A 23,050-nucleotide genomic window follows, 5' to 3' on the forward strand; every position below is an offset into this window, starting at 1 on the left:
AAGGGTCATCAAACGTTGATAGAAAAAGGTGGACATCAATGTCGGTGAAAGAAGTGGGAGTCGAACGTCAATGAAAAATATGTGGGTGAGGTAAATTATCCACAGTCGTATTTAACTAGCAGAATAACTACTCATGAAAAGCCCATTGTGTGCTTAATCAAACATCCTGTAAGTCCAAAGTGTCAATAAATCGTCCACCTCCAAGCCAATGTGTCCTGATGGAAAGTGGGAAGATGAGCCTCCGTTGGGCTAACGGCTATCTCGCGTGCATGAACGTGTCGTAAAGAGAAAAAGGCCATCCCATGAGAAAGGGAATCTGTTCTATACCCTTCTCCAATGCATCAAAGTTAGAATCCCACCAGACATGGGGATGGGTCTATCCTGGACATGCATTTAGGGAAATAACTGTCTGAGGACCTAAATGTTTGTACGCATTAGTCAGATCCGATTATGAAATCCATAGCAATATATATATATATATATATATATATATATATATATATATATATATATATATACATATATGTATATATATATATATATATACATATATATATATATATATGTATACATATATATATGTATATATATATATATATATATATATATATATATATGTATACATATATATATGTATATATATATATATATATATATATATATATATATATATATATATACATATATACCAGCAGGGATACCTGTGCGGAGCACAGGAATCTCGTGGATGACGGTGGGTCTGAAGGAGTATGTCACAGTTAATTGTACAATTGTAGAGGCTGCCACCATTATTATTTTTTTTCATCACCACTAGAATATTATATTTTCCCCGCAATGTTTTATCTGCAGAAGACTCGAGTTCAAAAATGTTAAGATTTATTGCCGCATCAGATAAAAAACCATAATGCCTCAACAATGTGAGGCTGGTTTCATGTCATCATTTGTGACTTAATTTATACGTCGGGCATAACCCAGCCTGGCCCAGCGTATTTGATTTATTTACATCTGTTATCCTGATAAATAATTATGTTATATTATGTATATGAAGTGAGCCTGGTGTTGGCGCAGTGGTAAGGGCAGTGGCTTGGGACCCAAGAGGTCCTGAGTTCAAGCCCCGTTGGGACACTGAATTAATATATGTATGTATATGTATATATATATAATGTGTATGTATATGTATATGTGTATATATATATAATGTGTGTGTATATATATATATATATATATATATATATATATATATATATATATATATATATATATATATATATATATAAAAACCAAGTCGAAAAACACCAGGGGGTTGACTCAGCCTGCCATCCTTCCGAGGTCGGCGAAATGAGCACCAGTTGTACTGGGCCCGGTGTATGCCCCGGTTAGAATAGGTGTACCATATCCCTGTGTGTCGTAAGAGGCGACCAGGGTTGCGTCAGGAAGGGCATCCGGCGTAAAAACCTATGCCAAATCATTATGCGGACAACAAAACGAATTTCCATACCGGATCGGTCGAGGCCCGGGTTACCAACGACCGCCACCGGTACCGGTGGTCAGCAGGGTACCAGTGGAAATTGTGCTACTGCTGGGCGAAGGAGGAGAAGGAGACGGGGAAGGCGAGTCCGGAGGCAGTGGGAGAGGGGGAAGGGTAGAAGTGTGGAGGTGAGAGTTGGAACTCTGAATGTTGGGACGATGACTGGCAAAGGGCGAGAGTTGGCTGATATGATGGAGAGAAGAAAGGTGGACATACTGTGTGTACAAGAGACCAAGTGGATGGGGAGTAAGGCGAGGAGCATTGGAGGTGGTTTCAAACTGTTCTACCATGGTGTGGATGGGAGGAGAAATGGTGTCGGGATAATCCTGAAGGAAGATCATGTCAAGAGGGTATTGGAGGTGAGGAGGGTGTCTGACCGAGTGATGAGTGTGAAGTTGGAAATTGAAGGGGTGATGATGAATGTCATCAGTGCATATGCCCCACATATGGGGTGTGAGATGGAGTATAAAGAAGATTTCTGGAGTGAGTTAGATGAAGTGGTGGAGAGTGTATCCAAGGATGAAAGAGTGGTGATTGGATCAGATTTCAATGGACATGTTGGGGAAGGGAATAAAGAGGATGAGGAGGTGATGGGGAGGTACGGTCTCAACAAGAGAAATGTGGAAGGGCAAATGGTGGTAGAGTTTGCAAAAAGAATGGAAATGGCAGTGGTAAACACGTATTTCAAGAAGAAGGAGGAACACAGGGTGACATACAAGAGTGGAGGAAAGTGCACACAGGTGGATTACATCTTAAGCAGGAGATGCAACCTGAAAGAGATTAGTGACTGTAAGGTTGTGGCAGGGGAGAGTGTAGCTCGACAGCATCGATTGGTGGTCTGTAGGATGACTTTAGAGGTGAGGTTGAGGAAGAGAGTGAGGGCTGAACCAAGGACCAGATGGTGGAAGCTGAAGGAGGAAGACTGTGGCGTGAAATTTAGGGAGGAGGTGAGACAGGCGTTGGATGGTGGTAAAGATGGGTGGGATGATTGGGCAACGACAGCAGAAGTTGTGAGGGAGATAGCTAGGAAGGTACTTGGTGTGACATCTGGACAGAGGAAGGAAGATAAGGAGACTTGGTGGTGGAATGAGGAAGTACAGGAAAGTATAAGGAAGAAGGGGTTGGCGAAAAAGAAGTGGGATAGTCAGAGAGATGAAGAAAGTCGGCAGGAGTACAAGGAGTGGCGTCGAAAAGCAAAAAGAGAGGTGGCAAAGGCCAAGGAAAAGGCATATGACGAGCTGTATGAGAAGTTGGATACAAAAGAAGGGGAAAATGATTTATACCGATTGGCAAGACAGAGGGACCGAGCTGGGAAGGATGTGCTGCAGGTCTGGTGATAAAGGACGCAAATGGGAATGTGCTGACGAGCGAGGAGAGTGTGTTGAGAAGGTGGATGGAGTACTTTGAGGAGCTGATGAATGAAGAAAATGAGAGAGAGAGAAGGTTGGAAGAGGTGGAGATAGTGAATCTGGAAGTGGGGTGGATCAGTAAGGATGAAGTGAGGACTGCTATGAAGAAGATGAAAAGTGGAAAGGCGGTTGGCTCCAGATGGTATACCAGTGGAGGCATGGAAGTGCTTAGGGAGAGATGGCAGTGGGGTTGTTAACGAGATTGCTTATTAAAGTCTTGGAAAGTGAGAGGACGCCGGAGCAGTGGAGATTAAGTGTGCTGGTTCTGATTTTCAAGAATAAGGGTGATGTGCAGAGCTGTGGAAATTACAGAGGGATAAAGTTGTTAAGCCACACCATGAAGTTGTGGGAAAGAGTAGTGGAAGCTCGGTTGAGAGGAGAGGTGACGATCTGTGAGCAGCAATATGGGTTTATGCCAGGAAAGAGCACCACTGATGCGATGTTTGCTTTGAGAATGTTGATGGAGAAGTATAGGGAAGGCCAGAAAGAGTTACATTGTGTGTTTGTGGATTTAGAGAAAGCTTATGATAGGGTGCCAAGAGAGGAGTTGTGGTATTGTATGAGGAAGTCGGGAGTGTTGGAGAAGTATGTGAGGATCGTGCAGGATATGTATGAGGACAGTGTGACAGCGGTGAGGTGTGCGGTAGGAATGACGGACCGGTTTAAGCTGTTAAAGTGGGATTGCACCAAGGATCGACTCTGAGCCCTTTCCTGTTTGGTAATGGTGATGGACAGGTTGACGGACGAGATCAGACTGAGTTCTATGGACCATGATGTTCGCGGATGACATCATGATCTGTAGGGAGAGTAGGGAGCAGGCTGAATCGAGCCTTAAGAGGTGGAGGTACGCACTGGAGAGAAGGGGAATGTTAGTCAGTAGGAGTAAGACGGAGTACATGTGCGTAAATGAGAGGGAGGGTGGTGGTATGGTGCGGTTGCAAGGAGTTGAGGTGGGGAAGGTGGATGGGTTTAAATACTTGGGATCAACTGTCCAAAGTAACGGAGAGTGTGGGAGAGAAGTGAAAAGAGAGTGCAGGCAGGATGGAGTGGGTGGAGAAGAGTTGCAGGAGTGATTTGTGACAGAAGGGTAGCTGCAAGAGTGAAGGGGAAAGTATACAAGACGGTAGTGAGACCAGCTATGTTGTATGGTTTGGAGGCGTGTGGCACTAACAAAAAGACAGGAAGCAGAGCTGGAGGTGGCAGAGTTAAAGATGCTGCGATTCTCGTTGGGAGTGACGAGGATGGATAGGATAAGAAATGAGTGTATTAGAGGGACAGCGCAGGTAGGACGGTTTGGAGACAAAGTGAGAGAGGCGAGATTGAGATGGTTTGGACATGTGCACAGGAGGGAAACGGAGTATATCGGGAGAAGGATGTTGAAGATGGAGCCGCCAGGCAGGAGGAGAAGAGGAAGGCCAAAGAAGAGGTTCATGGATGCGGTGAGGGCGGACATGCGGGTGGTTGGAGTGTCAATGGAAGATGTGGAGGATAGAGCGAAATGGAGACAGTTGGTCCGCTGTGGCGACCCCTAGCGGGAGCTAGCCGAAAGAGGAAGAAGAAGATTATGTATATGAAGTGACAACGTATCTATGCCCAGAACCATTCTATAAAATATCTACATAGCCCATAACCATTTAATTATAAAATATTATACACGTACGCCTTACGCCATCACCATTCTATTTATATCTGTAATATGTATAAATACAAACCACCACCACCATTTTTTTAATTTCCCACCACCATTTTTATTTTTCAGCAGCAACATGTATTTCCTTCATCGCACATCCTATTCCCGTTGATGAAATAACTGAAGTAGCTCAATAATTTTAGTGGAGTGCTCGAGGATAAACAATATTTGATGTCTTCCCCTCTGGGGCCAATATGTATAAAGCCTCCGATGATCTCACTCTGGAGCATCCCACATATAGCTGACCATGGGAAAAGCAAGGAGTGGATAATTCCAGCCCTGCTACTTTCAATGACTGTCATTGTGCCTTATTGATAGACATCGCAAAGCACAGGCATACAGGAAATTGTAGTCTCTTAAATTCAATCGTTGAATTTGATGGAATGAGTGGAATTCGCGGAATGAACACATTTTCTCCTTTCGCACATCCTGTCATGATAGTGGCCTCAATTACATGTGGTAGTAGTCTTTTCACAATAAGTTTAGTTCCGTTGCAAAGTTTTGGTGCATCTCGATTACGTAATAACATAATAGGGCATCCAACTTTTAATGACAGATTGTACGGAGGCAATCCTGGTAATTCCAATGAGTTTAGAAATTCTGTGGGTTAATGTATGGCTTGCTCAGTATCCAGTGTGGTGTCCATCGACTTGTGACTATGTTGTTCACCTGGAACCACTTGTAATAACTGATGGTTTCTTACACGGACTGTTTCATTAAGTGGAGCCAGGATTGTTCTTTCACAGAGCCACTGTATGTTTTTGTAAATAGTCGCTAAATTGGGATACACATGAGCCTCTAATTCTTTCATAGATGAAACTATTGTACCACAGTCATCGGGAATAGATATTATATCATTTGTGTTCGGGATTTCACCATTTCCAAGTTTGAGAAGTAATTGTGCGAAATTGCCAGCATCGAAATCACCATATAATTTAACCCTCATATTTGTTGTTCGATGGATAGTTTGTACGAATGTCCAGAGGTATGAAGATTTTATACTGGCTTTCATTTCATCAGCTGGAGTGCCACGGGGTACTACAGGTAAAGTTTGTCTGAAATCGCCAGAAATAACCAGCGTAACTCCACCTATAGGCAGGTCTACTCCTCTTAAATCTCGCATAGCTCTATCTAATGCTTCGAATGCATCCTTAGGCGACATCGTACCTTCATCCCAAACTATGAGGTCGCAATTCTTCAGCACTTTTTCTGCTTCAGTTTGTTTGCCAATGCCACAAACCGGATATTCCATTGTCGCTAAGTCGAGAGGCAATTTGAAAGCAGAATGCGCTGTGCAGCCACTGAAAGTAGTGTTGCGGCTATACCGGATGAAGAAACGGCGAATGCGATCTTTTTCTGGCTCCTCATCTCAGCAAGCAAATGGTTGAGGACAAATGTTTTGCCAGTACCACCCTTCTCAGGTCTATGAAACTCACTGGACCTCGTTTCACATGCAGGAGGAGGCGGACGCAGAAACACTCAAAATTATTGGGATGTACTGTGTACACTCGACCCAATGCGTCAGATTTGTAAACACCGGGATATCCTGGAACTTCTGAACCTTGCTTCCTCCTGTTCCAACGTTTCTGACTCGAGTTCCAAGTGAAATACGTTGGCACCTGAGCATACAGTAGAGTTCGAGCAAAGTCATCAATTTCGCATAGTTTGAAAAATGCCGGTAAGTTAGAAATAGGAGGTTCTTCCGCTCATTGTTGGACATTTTGATCTGTAAAATAAACTCTCTGTCCGTTCTCAAGGTGAATTGTCAGGTGAATAACTGGAGGAAACCTGCCAGTAATGGGGAAGTTCAATATCCTCCATATGGCTTCATTGGTGCATATATATATATATATATATATATATATATATATATATATATATATATATATATATATATATATATATATATATATATATATATATATATCGACCATTTTCATATTTTTGAACCTCGTTGATGTCGTTTCTCTCAGTGGTTACTACGGCTTGATCACTGCCCTTGTGAATGCATTTGCATATGTATTTGATAGCTTTTACACTATTGCAGTACTCAACGTTGATATGGGCATTGAAAATAGTGGAGAGTAATGGGATATATGGAACTATCCATTTATTATCAACAACGACGGGTTCAGGAATACCGTGAACTTTAACCGTTGTTTCAAATCCACCATCATCAGGTGCCCGCCTACGATACAACGGATATCCATCTTTATCCGACTGCGTTTCGTGGAGGAGTTCTCGAGGGAACCTCTTTCCACATTTTCCATTTCTCATGCAGGGTGCCTTGCTATTTATTACCCCACATGGACCATGGATCATATGACGTTTCACAATAGCGTACAAAAACGGATCCTCTTCTAGGTTGGGCAATTCAGCGCGAATGACTGAGTCAATCTGGGAGGGTCTAAGTTTTTCTCTGAGCCAAAAAAGGCAATGTACGTGTGGAAGACCACGTTTTTGCCAAATTCCGTTGGCCCCATGTCAATCGGCTGAACTTGAAAAATTAACGTTACGAAATCAGGTGACGACGTCATAATTCGGAAACCGGAAGTCGGAAGTACAATTCTTTTACATCGGGACACTCACGGGTACATGTTCTGTCAGCATGTGAAGTTTGGTGAGGATCAGTCCAGTACTTTTCGCGTGCATAGGTCACAGACAAACACACACAGACACACAGACAGACACACTTTCACATGTATATATATATATATATATATGTATATATATGACAGACACATGTATATATATATATATATATGTATATATATGACAGACACATGTATATATATATATATATATATATATATATATATATATATATATATGTGTGTATATATATATATATATATATATATATATATATATATATATATATATATATATATATATATATATATATATATATATATATATATATATATATATATACCTGACATTCTGTTCATGCAATTGCTAATGAGGTTGTATTATTCGCTGTGTGTTTACGATCAGTGAAGTTTTGAGTATGTTTGTGCAATTATAATGGTCTCTCCTTTCTAGCCCAAAAACTTATTCCGTCTCCCAAATTGCTTCAATGTCTTGGGAATTGGAAAAGCATTCACATAACAATTTTGCTGGCTTTTCCAGCTGCTTAATTGAATGTCAGAACGTTGTGCCGTAAAATTGAGGCCACCCAGCTGACCACTCCATTGGGGCCCTGTTAGCTCAGCAGGTCACGGCATTCTGTGTGCCCCAAGAACAGCTGCTGGGCATCATTTAGTCGTTATCTCCCGAAGTGAGTGTTAACGCTAATTACTGAACTGGTAGGAAGTGGTAATATGTGCAGAAATTGGCTGCACAGGCAAGTGCACTGATAATTACAGTGCATTCCTGTTGTTTTGGCTGTACCACTGTTGCTCCCTGGTTTAAAGTGATAATCTGTAAAATGGTTGCTTATTGGCTTCAGTTAACTCATCTTTTGCAGTAAAAGTATCTATGTTCCTTTTGTTATGTTCACAAAATAATCAATATTATTTGTCTTTTGTTGTTTGAATATTCAAATGATTCAAGTCAATAAAGATAAGTATGACCTACTTCCACTTCCACATGATCTCCTGATCATTTTGGCTCATGACTGTGCATATCTTGCATTGGAATAGGTGTATGAACAATGCCGCTCTAAACCTTGATAGTAATGCTGATGGTGTGACCTGGTGTGGCAATGGTATGCTTGGAATAATGCTATACTCTGCCTAATGAACTGCTGACCCTTAAACAATGAAGATTGGTGTTTCAAAATAATTGTTTTTGGGTTTGTCCATTGATCTTTGTCTCCTTTGTTGTACTCTGGACATAAATATTTGAATAATACCGGAAAAATATGCTGTTTGAAGTTAAATGCTTTTCATGCGATTTTCAATTTTCCAATCTTTTAAACTCATTTATTCCCATTTAGTTATCATCGGCTTGCTAATAATAAGCTGATTTTTAATGAACCTCAGCTTGTTCATTAAATCTTGTGAAAGGAGTTTTTTTTTTTGGTTATTCATTTGATGTTTTTGGAGAGATGCTGTGCCATTTTGAGCTGTGATTTCAGGAAAGACGATGGTATTCAGAGAATACATACCCCAACCAGTCTTGAGAAGGACTTGATGTGAGCCAACTCTTTTGTCACCGAACCAACTCAAATCCACCTTATTTTGTTATCACTTGTCCACAACTTTTTGAGCTATCATGACATATATATATATATATATATATATATATATATATATATATATATATATATATATATATATATATATATATATATATATATATATATATAGTTTTTAACCTTATGTCTCCATTTTATAAACGAGGCATATATTGACATTTTGACCTCAAAAATAATTGGTGGTTGAATTAATTGACCTGATATGAAAATCCTCTTCAAATTTCAAGTCCATCGGATAAAAGTGGACAATTTTAGAAATTCGGCCTATGTTGATATTTTCACTAATGTTGACCTTTTGGCTGATGTTGAATTCAAAAAGAGTTCGTGGTTGAATTCAGGTACTTGATATGCAAATCCTCTTCAAATTTCTCGTCAATCAGATGAAAATTGAGGATTTTAGGAAATTGTCTGATTTTAACCTTTGGCCTCTGTTGACGTGAATAGTGACCGCTACATCACATGGTCATGTAACATGTAAAGTTTCAGTTTCACCCACTGACAGTTTTCTATGTATGCTCTTAACAAAGAGCTTGAGAAGTCATCGCTGGACTTGGTATTCCAACGCTGGCTCGTTGACCATGTGCTCGTTGATGGTCGTTGGAGGATGATCCAGAACTGCAGGGTCTACCGGAGTGTTCAGTTCCTCAATACTGACCACCGGCTTGTGGTAGCAACTCTTAAGTTGCACCTTAAATCCAACAGAATGGTACCATCCCAGACTCGGCTGGATGTTGGCAAGCTCAAGGATGAGAGGGTAGTTGAGGAGTTTGCGAAACAGGCTGAGTGGAGATTTGGAGGGTCTGGGTGCTTTGGGGAATCCTGAAGAGTCGTGGAGTGTCTTCAAGACCACCGACCTTGATGTCGTCAGTAGATGTCTTGGAACTCACTGGAGGGCGAAGAAGAATTTTGTCTCTCAAGGGACACTGGATACCATTGACCAGTCACAGGGCCAGGCTAAATGACAGAGCTGAGCTGTTCAGGGAGCTGAGGTGTAAAACTGCACGTGTGCTAAGGGTGGTCAAGGAGGCCTATGTGTGGGGAATCTGTGAGGGGGTAGAGCATCACCTGTGGTCAAGTGATACTCATCCTGCTTACAGGGGAATTTGTGCATTGCGTTCATCCAAGCCCGTCTCTCAGTGAACTGCAGCGAGAGCAGAGGGTGGTGGGCTCTTGACAGAGGAGTTTGAAGTGAAAGTCCGCTGGGCCGGTTACTTTGAGCCAGACTGATCCACCAGCTGTCGAGTTGGACATCAGGGGTGTTACAATCCCTGTTGCTGACCCTCCAATCAACTGTGGTCCATCTTTGTTTCTGGAAACACAAGCTGCGGTGAACCGGTTGAAATGGGGTAAAGTTTCAGGGACCTGTGGCATCCATGCTGAACTTCTCAAGGCTGGTGGACATGTTACACTCGTGTCATTCCATGTAGTTCTGTTCTCTGCCTGGAACACAGGCATCATACAAACTGATTGGAAGAGGGGCCTTGTTGTCCCTCTCTGGAAAGGGAAGGGTGATCGCCAAGACTGCAACAACTACTGAGGGGTGACGCTGCTCTCAGTGCCGGGCAAGGTCTTTGCTCGGATAATTATTGATAGGGTTCGCCACCATCTGCTTGAGCACCAGCATCCAGTGCAGTCAGGCTTTACACCAAAGAGGTCAACGATTGACCGTATCCTTGCTCTTCGGGTCCTCACAGAACGCAGATGAGAGTTTCGGCAGGGGCTGCTTGCAGGACATGTTGATCTCTGTAAAGTGTTTGATTCAGTGAATCGGGATGTCCTCTGGAGGATTCTTGGTCTTCATGGGGTGCCACCAAAACTGATCAATCTGATGCCTGAACTATACTCTGGTACTGAGAGTGCTGTGAGATGTGGTAGTGCCATCTCTGACTTATTTCCAGTTTTTACTGGAGTTCATCCAGGGTGTGTACTGGCCCCCACACTTTTCAGCACTTGTATGGACTGGATTCTTGGGAGGATGTTCGAGAGATCAAACTGCGGTGCATCCTTTGGGAATGTTAAGATCTCTGACCTTGATTTCACCGATGATGCAGTCATCTCAGCGGAGACTTTAGATATCCTTTTGGGGACCCTCAAGGTGCTGAATGAGGAGTCAGAACCGCTGGGATTACAGGTGTCCTTGGTCAAAATTAAGATCCAGGCTTTCGGTGACATCTTGGATGCTGCTGTCCTGTCTGTACCTGTTTGTGGTGAGGAAGTTGAGGTCGTGGAGAGATTCACTTACCTTGGCAGTGATATTCATATCTCTGGTGGCTTGGAGCCAGAGGTCAACAGACATCTGGGTCAGGCTTGGGGAGTCATGGATTCACTGGATCATGGGGTGTGGCACTGTCGGTGCTTGTGCGGGAGGATGAAAGTCCAAGTCTTCAGGTCCTTGGTGCTTCGAGTCTTGCTCTATGGTGTGAGACTTGGACTCCGACCAGGGATCTGAGATGGAGACTTAATTCCTTTGGTACCAGGTCTCTTCGGAGAATCCTTGGCTATCGCTGGTCGGACTTTGTGTCCAACCTCCTCATTCGATGCTCAGTATTTATAGGATAGAGCATGGATAAACCCTGTGGGTTGGCATTCCATGGGGGGATTGAGTGTTTTTTTTTCTTAATTGGCCCATTGACTGTGGAGGGAAAAGCTACATGAAATAGCTAGCGATGCTCACACCCAGATTGCTCTGTAAAGTACGTCACTTCACCCAAGGTCACCAGTTGTGTTTAATTGATGTTTAAAATAAGTCGTCCAGTGTTTTTGTCTCTGTCTGCATGCATGTACGGTTTGTGGGACAGCTGTACCAGGAGACTTAGACCCTGCAATAAAGAGGAACTTTTCAAGACAAAACTTGGGATGAAAAGTGCATTTCCAAGCGTTATGCATCTGGTATTGAGTTTTGCATTAAAAAAATACACTGGTTGTTTGTTGATTTCAAAATGAATGATTTGGCATTTCTACTTGAGGGGTTTTCATTTGTAACAGAAGCTGAGGAAGAAAGGGAGAACGAGGACTTGCGAGTTGCTCTCAAAAATAATACATTTTTTGAAAGAATCAGAAGTAAATTGGTCTTGGAACAAGTTGTACTGACACAGGAAAACAATTTTTTTTTCATTTTTGGAGAGTCTGTGATGTGAAGGCTTTTCTCCACTGACTGATCATACTCGATCCTCCTCCTCCTCCTTTGTATGCAGCACATAGCTGCAGGTAGCATCGTTGGCTGAGGGCACAGCTGTGCCACTAATGCAAATCCCCTGTACCAGTGCACTGGTACTCATTTTGCTGAACTCAAAAGGATGAGTGGCTGAGTCAACCCCACCTGGTGTTTCTTCAATGGTGAAAAAACAGGGGCTCAAATTCAGGACTCGAAGATCCCAAGCCAGCCACTCTAACAGCGAAGCCAACACGAGGCTTAACTTACTCAATATCCAATGTATTAAATGCCAATAGATATCGTGGTGTGTGTGTGTGTGTGTGTGTGTGTGTGTGTGTGTGTGTGTGTGTGTGTGTGTGTGTGTGTGTGTGTGTGTGTGTGTGTGTGTGTGTGTGTGCGCGCTGTAGTAGTTACAATGTAGCAAAAGGGTTCCAGCACTTGATCACATCAAACATTGATTACAGTTTCATGTTCTTGTGCTGTCAGGAATTGACTGGCTCACTCACGATGTAAACACATATATAAAGTTGCCACAGATATAAAATCTGTGGCAATGATGACACAGGTATTCTCTTACTGCTGGAAAATCACAAAACAAAGTTCCATATTGACACCACAGCTCATCGCAGTATGCTCACTCTTTCTGACTCTCGATAAGTAAAGAATACATGGGAACTTCGAAAATCCATAAAAAAAATTCTTAAAACTTACTCTGATCACTAAATCCGACCTGAAGGAGCTGTCAATTTGTCTGTGAAATGCAATGGCAACTCATATGTCGCAATCTTTGAAATCTTCAATCTCAGTGAAGAGAATGTACTCGTCGGAAGCACCGCTGAGACTCTTGGCTTGATCGTGTGGCTGTAATCTTTTAAGAGTGGAGTACTCCCAGAAGGTCCAGATGAATTCCAAGAACTTAACAAAAATACAATTGGTACACTACCAGTTGCCTCCACTATCAAGTTGGAACCCAATGCCAAAAGTGTAGTGCATGCCATCCATTGACAGCCAACATCTTTTGAAAAAAAACAGAAAGAGGATCATCAAGAAATTGAATGACATGTCTGAAAATGGAACATTGCGAAAAACTAAAGGCCCACTTAGTGGCTTAGCTCCACATCTGTGTCCATCCACAATGGCAAAATCAGGATCTATCTTGATCCGAGTGATCTGAACAAGGTAATTAAGTGAGAGCAATACCATATGTGAACGAAAGTAGATATAGTAGGTAGCATCTCAGATGCCAAGGGTGGTTTCACGCAAATCAAGTTGGATGACGATTCATTGTTTCTCACAAGATTCGACTCTCCCATTGGGAAGTTCCGATGGTTGTGGCTTTCAAATTGTCCTGGAGTGATCACCGGAAATATTTCAACGCATAATGAATCAGATGCTGGAGGACATTGACTGTGCCGAGACAATTACCACCATTTGAATCGACAATTACCACCAGGAAAAAATTCTGCAAAAACGTTTTTAATAGAGCTTTCTTTTTGAAATATAGCTGAGACTTGTGGAATAGATAGTACTTGTACACTGAGTGGATGAGTAAGCAATGGTACAAAAGGAACAGCAGAGAGAGGGAGAGGGGGGAAACACCAGCAGCAGAGCAGAAGGCCAAGATAAGGTGAGGCAGGTAAACAATGGGTGTAGGGATGAATGGGGGTGAAAGATGGATACAGAAGGGAACTCTGTGGATGGAAATTTCGAAGGAGGAGTGCCTGGGGTGTATGTGAATGCCTGCAAAAAGATCCATTACTACATCTTTGGGAAATAAGTTACAGTCCACAATCATCACAAACCTCTGGAAGATATCTTCGAAAAAAAACACTGGCAGCGGCTCCAATGCGTCCGCAAAGAATGATGTTTGACCTTCAAAGATATGAGCTGTTCATTCACTACATAGAGTCCACAGATATGTACTGTAATCACCTGATACATTACCTTGGGAATACTTACCTAATAACTAATCTGAAATCAACAACCTGAGAGCCAGCTCAACAACAGAAGACTCCATTTGCATTTTTGTCATCTCCATCTCAATCCCATTTTGAATTCCGTGTAGGCACAGGCAACTTTTGAGGTCCCAGAATGATCTGACATGACAACTGTCCTCAGTACTCATCGGAAGAATTGATTAAATGATTTTCTGGCGATGGAATTGAATACCGCACTGCTAGAACTTCATTCCATCCATTGGGGACCATACTCTGTGCAGAGCGTTGTTGCTGCCGAAGCAGTCTCCTTGGCTATTGGGCACAATGCTGGATGGGTCACCACTCCAACGCAGGATAGCAGAAAGCTGGCACTCATTTTGCAGACCTCAGAAGGATGACAGGCAGAGTCAACCCCACCTGGTCTTAATTCAACAGTGAAGTGGGATTTGAACGCAGGATTCTAGGATCCCAAGCCCACCAATTTAACGATTAAGCCAACACCAGGCATTCCAGTACTTGCTCTTCATGTTCTAATGGAGAAATGGAAAAAGGGATGCAAACAGTAAGGAAACTGTGGAAGAAATGTGCAAACATCGAGCACTCCTTGACTACAGATCAACGCCACGAGAAGGTATCAATCTGTCACGGTCAAACTCCTTTTGGGTCGGCACCAACGGAATACTTTACATGCCTTGAGCGGACTCCTTTCCCAGGTCAACTACAACCGTCATGATGTGAAATGCCACTTTGATCAGGAAAAAGCCAAACGGAAGTTATTTCATGATTAGACATCCATGGAAACACTTCCGCCATTGTGAGCAGGAGATCATGTTTGGATGGCCCCTTTCCCTGGATTTCAACATGGTCTCTAGCAGTGGGCCAAAAACATCATTAATTACCACATTCATACGTTGTTCAGTCTGGTGAGTGCACATACCGATGTAATAGGCAACATCTGCAAAGAGCTAATGACGCATCTATTTGTGCAAGTTGCTCAGCCGCAGAAGATCTGTATGGAGATGAGTCGAATAATGCAAATAACGATGCACGTATCCAAGCCATGGCTCATGATGACCAGCAGCCGCCTGAAACTCCTGAGACCAGTGTAGATCCCACAAGTGAGGACAACCCCCCATTCAGTCTCCACCCCACCACTAACTCTCCCAAAAAAGGTTCGAATGATAAAGCCCCAACCCCACATCCGCAATGGAGGTTGGACCTGTCGTTAACTTTTAACTCCTTGAAAATCGACATGTACTGAATGTATAGACCAATGAGTTGTTAACCTTCCAGTTTATTTGACTTGTTGAGCATTCGTTCCTGAAATGTTAATGTTTGATGTATTATTGGGTGTTGTCTGCTAATGAATGGCCAATCACCTCACTCCATATCAATCTTCATGGCTTTTTTGAAAATGATTCTGTTTTATGTAAGAATGACGCGAGAGCGGCATCGTTCGTATAGCATGAGACTGTTTTCAGTCACATCATCGGGATGCTCATTATCCTCTCAGACAGCGTTATTACATTTATGGCCTGGTTACTCCACAAAACTGAAACTTTAGTGTCTCGTCTTCAATGATGAGAAGATTTAGTCGTATTAACATTCATAACAATTGATGAATTGACAATGTATGATCTATTTGTTGATGCTGTATATGACACTTTGTTTCTGATGTCACTCGACTTGCATGTATTAAAACACTTCCTGCTCTGACATCTACCATGTTATGTTACATATACTTCCTTCTCCTGCACAATAAAGTTCGCCGTCCATCCTGGAGTGGCAAGTGGGGGAATGGGGGTGGAGCAATTGGCATTGAGTCTTTACTGCTATTTAAGATATTAGGCCTTTCATCCAGGGCCTGGAAGCCGACAGATGTCCGGGTAGTCTCGGACCCACTGGCATTCACAAAGCACGGGGTGTGTCTCTCCGTCCGCCTGTCTGTTGGATTTTGTGATTGAGGAGGCCAAGGTTAAAGGCTGCTACTATTGCTGCTGTTGTGGGATGGAGGTTTCTGTAGTGGCCTTTGCTGCGTTCTGCTTTCTTTTCCAGTCCCCATCTGTTTTCTTTTTTTTTGCCACTGATTCATGTTGGGCAAACAAAACGTTTTTTTTTTTTTCATCACAAAAGAACAATAGTTAAGTTTACTTTTGGGGTATGAATTGAACTCGAGCTCATTGTATGGTTGTAAAGTTCAGCAAGTGGTATTGACTCCACATTTTAAAGCTTTAGATTCTTTTGAATTGAAGGTTGTCGTTAAATATTGATTGCATGCAACTTAAAATAATTGAAAATGAATGATCTTCGGAAAATACTGAAACTTGTTTGTTGACTTTTAACTTGTATTTCCGAGCCATTTGGGGACGCACAAGCACAAATGAGACACGTTTGACAGCAGTCATGTTTGAGATAAGAAGGTGATGATGCTTGCACTTCGTTCTTTTTTTACGATACAAAATTGAGCTTCATGGAAGATCGAAAAGCGAGCTTTCTTCCATTGCTTTTAAGTCTTGTCAGCTTTAACTCTTTTATTTCTACCACTTAACTTGCAACTAGTATTTTAACTGCTATTTCATATTTTTACCTGCATACAATTCAAATCTTGCTTTATTTCGAAGGTTACACAATGTCACAGAACAAACCTCAATGAGGCCCACAAGAGCATGTGGCACAGACCAGGACACGCACGAAAGTACGCGAGATCCGCAAACGTATTACATCAACAAATTAATTCCAACAATTGACAAATAATGTCAAATAAGACAATTCTGGAACAGGTATTCTCAGATTTTGAAGATTAACTTACTCTCAGACTTACAGCTTTTGAAGACTAACTTATGCAGATAAGATGGCATCTGGCCATGAAGGAACCTACATCCTAAACAAACCAATATTTTAACATGATTGTTTACAGAAAGATCAAAATTAGTACATTTCCCCCTTTTCCTTCTCCAGTACAACCAGTTTTTTGTGACTCTGAAGCTCTCTGTGTACTCAGCACAGGTACGGAACAGTCTTTGCCCAACATCGACTCAGAAATTTGGATTGCATTGCATGATACTAAAGTGCATTGCATAACAGCTAGTGTGTGTGTGTGTGTGTGTGTGTGTGTGTGTGTGTGTGTGTGTGTGTGTGTGTGTGTCTAACACCAAGGGGGATTTTGTGGAGGAGGAGATTAAAATGGGACACTTCCTTTTATGTTTTTCCTGCACAATATACATGTCGATAGCCGCTCATTATCGAGTACTTCAGCATTGCCTTTCCAACTGCTTACTCATTCCACTTATCACGATGCATCACTGCATGTTATGAAATTATTTTAATAAACTATTGATCCTATATTGTCCTGTACATATATAGTTTACATGCATTCATTAACAGTAAATGTGAACAAGTACACATCTCCAAATGGATACTTGGCTGAGTACCCTTCAGGGATCACTGTTTCAGCTGATTAATTTCACAACCCCAAATGAGTCGCGGCCAGTTAGCAGAACTCCCAATTGCATCATCGGGATGTTATTAAGTTTTTCCACTGAGCTCATGTGTGCACACAAGCAGAAAAAGATAACTCTGTAACTTCGCAATCATTCATAAAGGTTATTCCGCTTCAAGTTCAACATCAACATCATTCATTGCGTCTCAAAATTTCTGAATATGATAGTTTTAATCAAATTTCTGAATGTGATAGTTTTAATCAAATTTATCATCTCCATGTTGGCTTACATTCCATTTCAAACAAAATTTTAAGTAGCCAATTTAATTTGAGATCTTCGTGTGGCAGTTTACTGTGACGTCGTATCAGGAACTTCTCACATGGAAAGTTGTAGCGAAGTGAGACTCTGTGCTGATAGGTCGTGTTTGTTTGATATAGACATTAAAAGATTGGACCGCCTGTCCTGAGGCTCACCTGTATCGGGAGCAACGGTGACTTGCACTCCCCGTATACCCCCTTAGACCCTGAATTGTTTTTAATGCCGTGAACAAACTTTGGTGCATCATGGGTGATGAAGGTTGGGGTCAAGTTTCATCAAAATTGTGTATGTGGTTTCAGAGAACAGCAAATACCTATTTTGGGGGGTCAATCCCTGCCCTGTAGACCCCCGTAATGAGGGCAGATTTTGATGTGGTTGATACAATTTGGTACGTCATCGGTGATGAAGGTTGTGGTCAACTTTCATCGAAATTGTCTGTAGTTTCATAGACGAGAACAAATACCTATTTTGGAGGTTCACACACACCCCTCCCCCGTAGACCCCCTTAATGAGTGCAGATTTTAATGTGGTCAATAGGATTTGGTACATCATGGGTGGTGAAGGTGGTGGTCAAGTTTCATGGAAATAGTTTGTGTCGTTTCAGAGAAGAGAGCAAATAACTATTTTATGGGGTTCAACCCCCCCCCAACCCCATCAACTACTAAATGAGTGCAGATTTTGATGCGGTCGATACACTTTGGTACATTGTGGGTGATTAAGGTCATGGTCAATTTCATCGAAATTGTGTGTGTGATTTTGGAGAAAAGAGCAAATACCTATTTTAGTAGGGGTGGGGGGGGGGTGGTAATCCCCCCCCCCCGTAGGCCCCCTCAATGAGTGTATATTTTGATGCGGTCAATACACACACCTTCGTTCGGCAGCAGATATGATACTTGTGGGCAAGTTTCATCAAAAACGTGTTTGGTTCAAGCGATAATGACTGAAGTGTTTACTGACTCACTGACTCTCTGACTGACTCACTCACTAATCTACGGACACTGCTCGATCGCATAAGCTCACCTGACTAAAGTCCAGGTGAGCTAATAATTATTTTACAATGATGAATCTCTGTGTTGCTGAGTTCCTTGAGGATAGACATTCAATATGGTATTGGTTCCTCTTTTTCAACTCTCTTCAACCAAAACGAACTCATTGACTTTCTAAGTATGCAAATGTTTTTTTTTTGTAATCAAGCAAAATCAATTGCGATATCACGAAACAATCCAACTTCGGTGTCTTTTATGCTCGGTAAAAATATAGCCTTATTTTTCATGATAACCCAGACTTAATAAAATAAATTATTGATGAATGGCTTTAAAATTCACTGAAACACAGGAACATAATTATTAGGCCGACTACCACTGAAAGCTGCATTATATAAAACCAATAGATGCCATCATGAAACAATCACAATGGGATCCAACCTTTGTGCCACTCATTATCTCCACCACTGAAGGTGGACGGAGGTTATGTTTTCACTCCTGTTTGTCCGTCGGTGAGCAGGATATCGAAAAAAGTTCGGACGGATTTGGACGATACTCGGTGGACAGGTTGGGTCTGCAACAAGGACGAATTGATTCGATTTTGGTGAAGATCTGAATTCGAATCCAGCTACTATAACTTTTTAAAGTGATTCTTCACTATTGAGAGATCAGGCCAAAAATGATATATTGCATGATATTTCAAAAAGTTCAGGACAGCTTTGAACAAAACTTGCTGGAAAGGTTCCGTGCATAAGAATTATGAAGCGATTCGATTTTGGTGAATATCTGTCTCTGGATCCGGATTCGAGAATTTTAAAAGTGATTCATTATTGAGTGATCGGGATAAAATCGATATATAGCACCATATCTCCAAACGTTATGAACAGATTATGACAAAACTAGGTAGGTAAGTTGGTTTGGTGACAATAACAAGCCGATTAGATTTTGGTTAAGGTCTGGATGCAGATTAATTTCGTCCATGGTGCTGATTGTTGTGTAGGAAACTGAGAATGGGATAGACACTGGACACTTTTATTATTAAGGAGCAACATTTTGTCCAGACCAATTGAAAATTGCATTAAAAACTCGTAATGGCATTGGCATGAAAATGAGGGCTCCATATCACATATTTGCCTGGTTCAGGCCATTTTGCTCATGTCCGGTTCATGATCTTACATTTTGTCAATATCCGTCGAAATTTGTGCGTACTGATGCCATCCTGGGTAACGTGGCCACAACCAAATGCTACACAAGTGTTTCACAATCATTAGAATAACAATCCCCCAACTTCCCACCCCCCCCAAAAAACAACAAAAGAACAAAAGAAAACATAATTAGTATGGCTTTGAAGAACACAGTGAAAATTAATGAATGTATCTGAGTGAGAATGTGCTTATTAACACTACACTTGACTTCCACTTGTGACATTCACAGACCAGTGACAGCCAAGCGGCAAAATGGTGATTGGCCAAATCGTGATGCTCTCTTTGTTGCATAAATTGTGGGACCAATGGTGGTTGTAAAGAAAAAAAAATTACTGCAGGGCATCGTTTTAGTGACATTCGGACTTGCAAAATCACAGTTTTATCTTTAAAAAAATGTTTTCCGTGCCCTTTAAATAATCAGGCACATTCACAGCAACTCACCATGTCTGCTTATTCGGTGCTCCGACTCCAGCACTTGCCTCATCATGATATCACTTCAGGTTTCAATCCATCATTTCCTCATGCCCTCGTCTGTTATATAAATGCTAATTGAGTGATTGTGTCATTGTTGTTCATGGGTTGTGTGTGCACGAGGCTTTTCCGCCAGTTTGTGCCCTCTAAAAATGCAATTAAATACAGCACTTTATAAAATGCAGAAGACAATGTATTGAATGCTTGCAAAAGAATCTTGAGTGTCTTTCTGAAATAATTTTCAAAACAACAAATTGTGCTGTTTTCTTTTCCCAATATCCCCCATTTCCTCACGTGTATTCATTACAAATAACTCAGCAAGATGTTTTTTTGTAAAGAGTCGTGTTATGCATTCATGCCTCCCTGGTATATAACTTTTAGGGAGATTAAATTGAAAACGAGAAACAAGTCGAAAGTACTACATTTTATTACACGTATGTTTAACCCAGCATATAAGGGATTTCATCCTTCGGCCTTTTTTTTTAACTGCACTTTCAATTCCACGATTTGGAAGTTCCAGTCATAAGGTCTTTTTTTTGTATAATATGTCAGTGACGCATTGTCAGATGAATAAGTTCCGGACATCATTGTGACATGCGATGTGTACCTTCCACAGAAGCTTCATTGCGTATCGAGCATGAATTATTGCATTGTCCACGAGATGATGGAGGCGGTTGTGTTACTGGCAACAATTAGCAGCAGTCCTTTTGGAGTGAGCGCAACAGATGGCAGTGATTAGGGCCTGGCTCTGAGCAAGTCGGCATATTTGCGAAGTTAACAAATTTTCGGCCAGACAAAGTGCTTGTGCACCTCGTTGCTCGAGACGGAATGCCAGGGCGCATTAGGTGTTTGCCTGCCTGCGGCCTTGGAGTCCTGGGCTGACTTTGGGAACAATCCTGCAGCATGCATGAAACATGCTGGGTAGTCATTTTGTAACAACTCGCCGCTGCTTACATGATTAGTGAGATTTATGGTTTGGAAATCGGGAAATGGTCAAGATTTAATAAATCATCATGAGGTGGTGAAAGTGGAAGTGAGAACAAAGTAAACCAGGTTACCTTGAAGATAGGCTTTATAATATTCATACTTCTTTTTTTTTAAAGTGTGGCTGACTGAGCTGCTGTGCCCTTTCAATATAACTTTTAATTTTGTTTATTGGTTTCCAAATACAATACCTTCAAACTGTTGCAAATTTACTTTGGCTTAAAAAAGGAACTTTCCGATGCAGAATCATTATCTTGACGCAATATAGGAGTTTATGTTTGACGTCATACCTTTGCTTAATTATTGATAAATTATGACATCAACATGTACCACAGCAATGATGCATTGCCATTTCAATATTTTTGTTTCTCACAATGCTTTGGCTGACCTTCTTTGATTCCTTTTGTCCTACAGAGAATCTTTTGGATACGACATTGGAAACTGCCGAGCTGGGGTGGATGTCATACCCTTCATCAGGAGTGAGTTCCGTGAACACACACTCACCTTGGTGCAATTAATTTTTGCTTATTATTGGACAAGACCTATATATATATATATATATATATATATATATATATATATATATATATATATATATATATATATATATATATATATATATATATATGTGTAGTTTTTCAACATCTGTGTACATTTTCTACTGCATCTGGCTGTTGATATGTACACACACACACACACACACACACACACACACACACACACACACACACACACACACACACACACACACACACACACACACACACACACACACACACACACACACACACACACACACACACACACACACACACACACACACACACACACACACTTGTATAAAATGGTTGTTGTAGTTTTATTTGCTTGTCATTGTACACCTTAGCAGATGTCAAAAGTATTTTCGACCCTGAGTACATTTTCTTGTTGAATAAGGTCTGGCAGACACTTTTGACAGTGTTCCTTAAATGTTTTGCCACGACAGCACGGAGGTCGGCTGCTTTGCAACCAACGGAAACGCCACAATTGATTGCTCATGTATTGATGGGCCAATGCGAAAGGCTGTCATTTAGAACAATTTTCCATCACTCCTTAGGGTCGAACAGTGGCCTTTAATTCACAGGCTAGTGATTTTGGGTGTTTTTGCTGTTAATAATCTGAAGGCTGCAGCAGCAAACACAAAATAAATTATTACTTTTTTTTTTCTTCGCCTCATTTCTTCCTCGCCATAGATTTATGTCTGCATAAAAATAACGGGAGCAATTCGGAGGCTGGGGCCTTATCCGTGGGTAGCACAATACCGCAGTGGCATCGCAATGGGCTTGGCATCCATGCAAATCGTGATTGCCATGACATTCTGATTGTTTTTCCTTTTTTTTCTCAAAATTAGAAGGTCGTATTTTTCTCTCCGATGAAGCGAGCTGCTTTCAGATATACAATAAAAGCTGCAAATTATGTTAGAATAATAAATTGGTCAGGGTTTTTGTAATGGCGTTCGAGGGCGGGATGGATCGGGGCGCATGAGCTACGGGCGACTTTTCTTGTGTGGTTGTTTTTATTCTGCGCATTCACGATGGAAGGATTCACACTTATCCCAAAGAGGAGGTACTCATTCATCATTTATCATGGAGGGATTCAAACCAGTTTTGGACAAAGAACCATTGTTCCTCATCATATTATGATGGTTTGTGCAAATTGCAAACTTCAGAAAACATCGCCAATTCAAAATA

The 23,050-nt window shown here is 41.5% G+C and overlaps 2 protein-coding genes across 5 annotated transcripts in view; one reads left to right on the forward strand and one right to left on the reverse strand.

The window, feature by feature from the left end:
* LOC147028939 (ephrin type-B receptor 2-like) overlaps nt 1-23,050 on the forward strand; it is a 195,219-nt gene that overhangs the window by 45,110 nt on the left and 127,059 nt on the right. For all 4 annotated transcript variants that reach the window (XM_085879832.1, XM_085879830.1, XM_085879831.1 and 1 more), the window contains exon 2: nt 21,735-21,799. In XM_085879832.1, coding sequence (XP_085735958.1) covers nt 21,735-21,799 — 65 coding nt within the window. The remainder of the gene's footprint in view (nt 1-21,734; nt 21,800-23,050) is intronic.
* LOC147028940 (uncharacterized) lies at nt 6,334-7,087 on the reverse strand (the record flags this gene model as incomplete). Its single annotated transcript, XM_085880275.1, has 2 exons — nt 6,334-6,460; nt 6,543-7,087. Coding segments are annotated over 2 exons (672 nt in total), but the record flags the coding sequence as incomplete, so codon positions are not given.

The sequence above is a fragment of the Eptatretus burgeri genome, chromosome 4 (assembly GCF_056783735.1).
Source record: "Eptatretus burgeri isolate ZD-2024b chromosome 4, Ebu_testis_v1, whole genome shotgun sequence".
Lineage (NCBI taxonomy): Eukaryota > Metazoa > Chordata > Myxini > Myxiniformes > Myxinidae > Eptatretus > Eptatretus burgeri.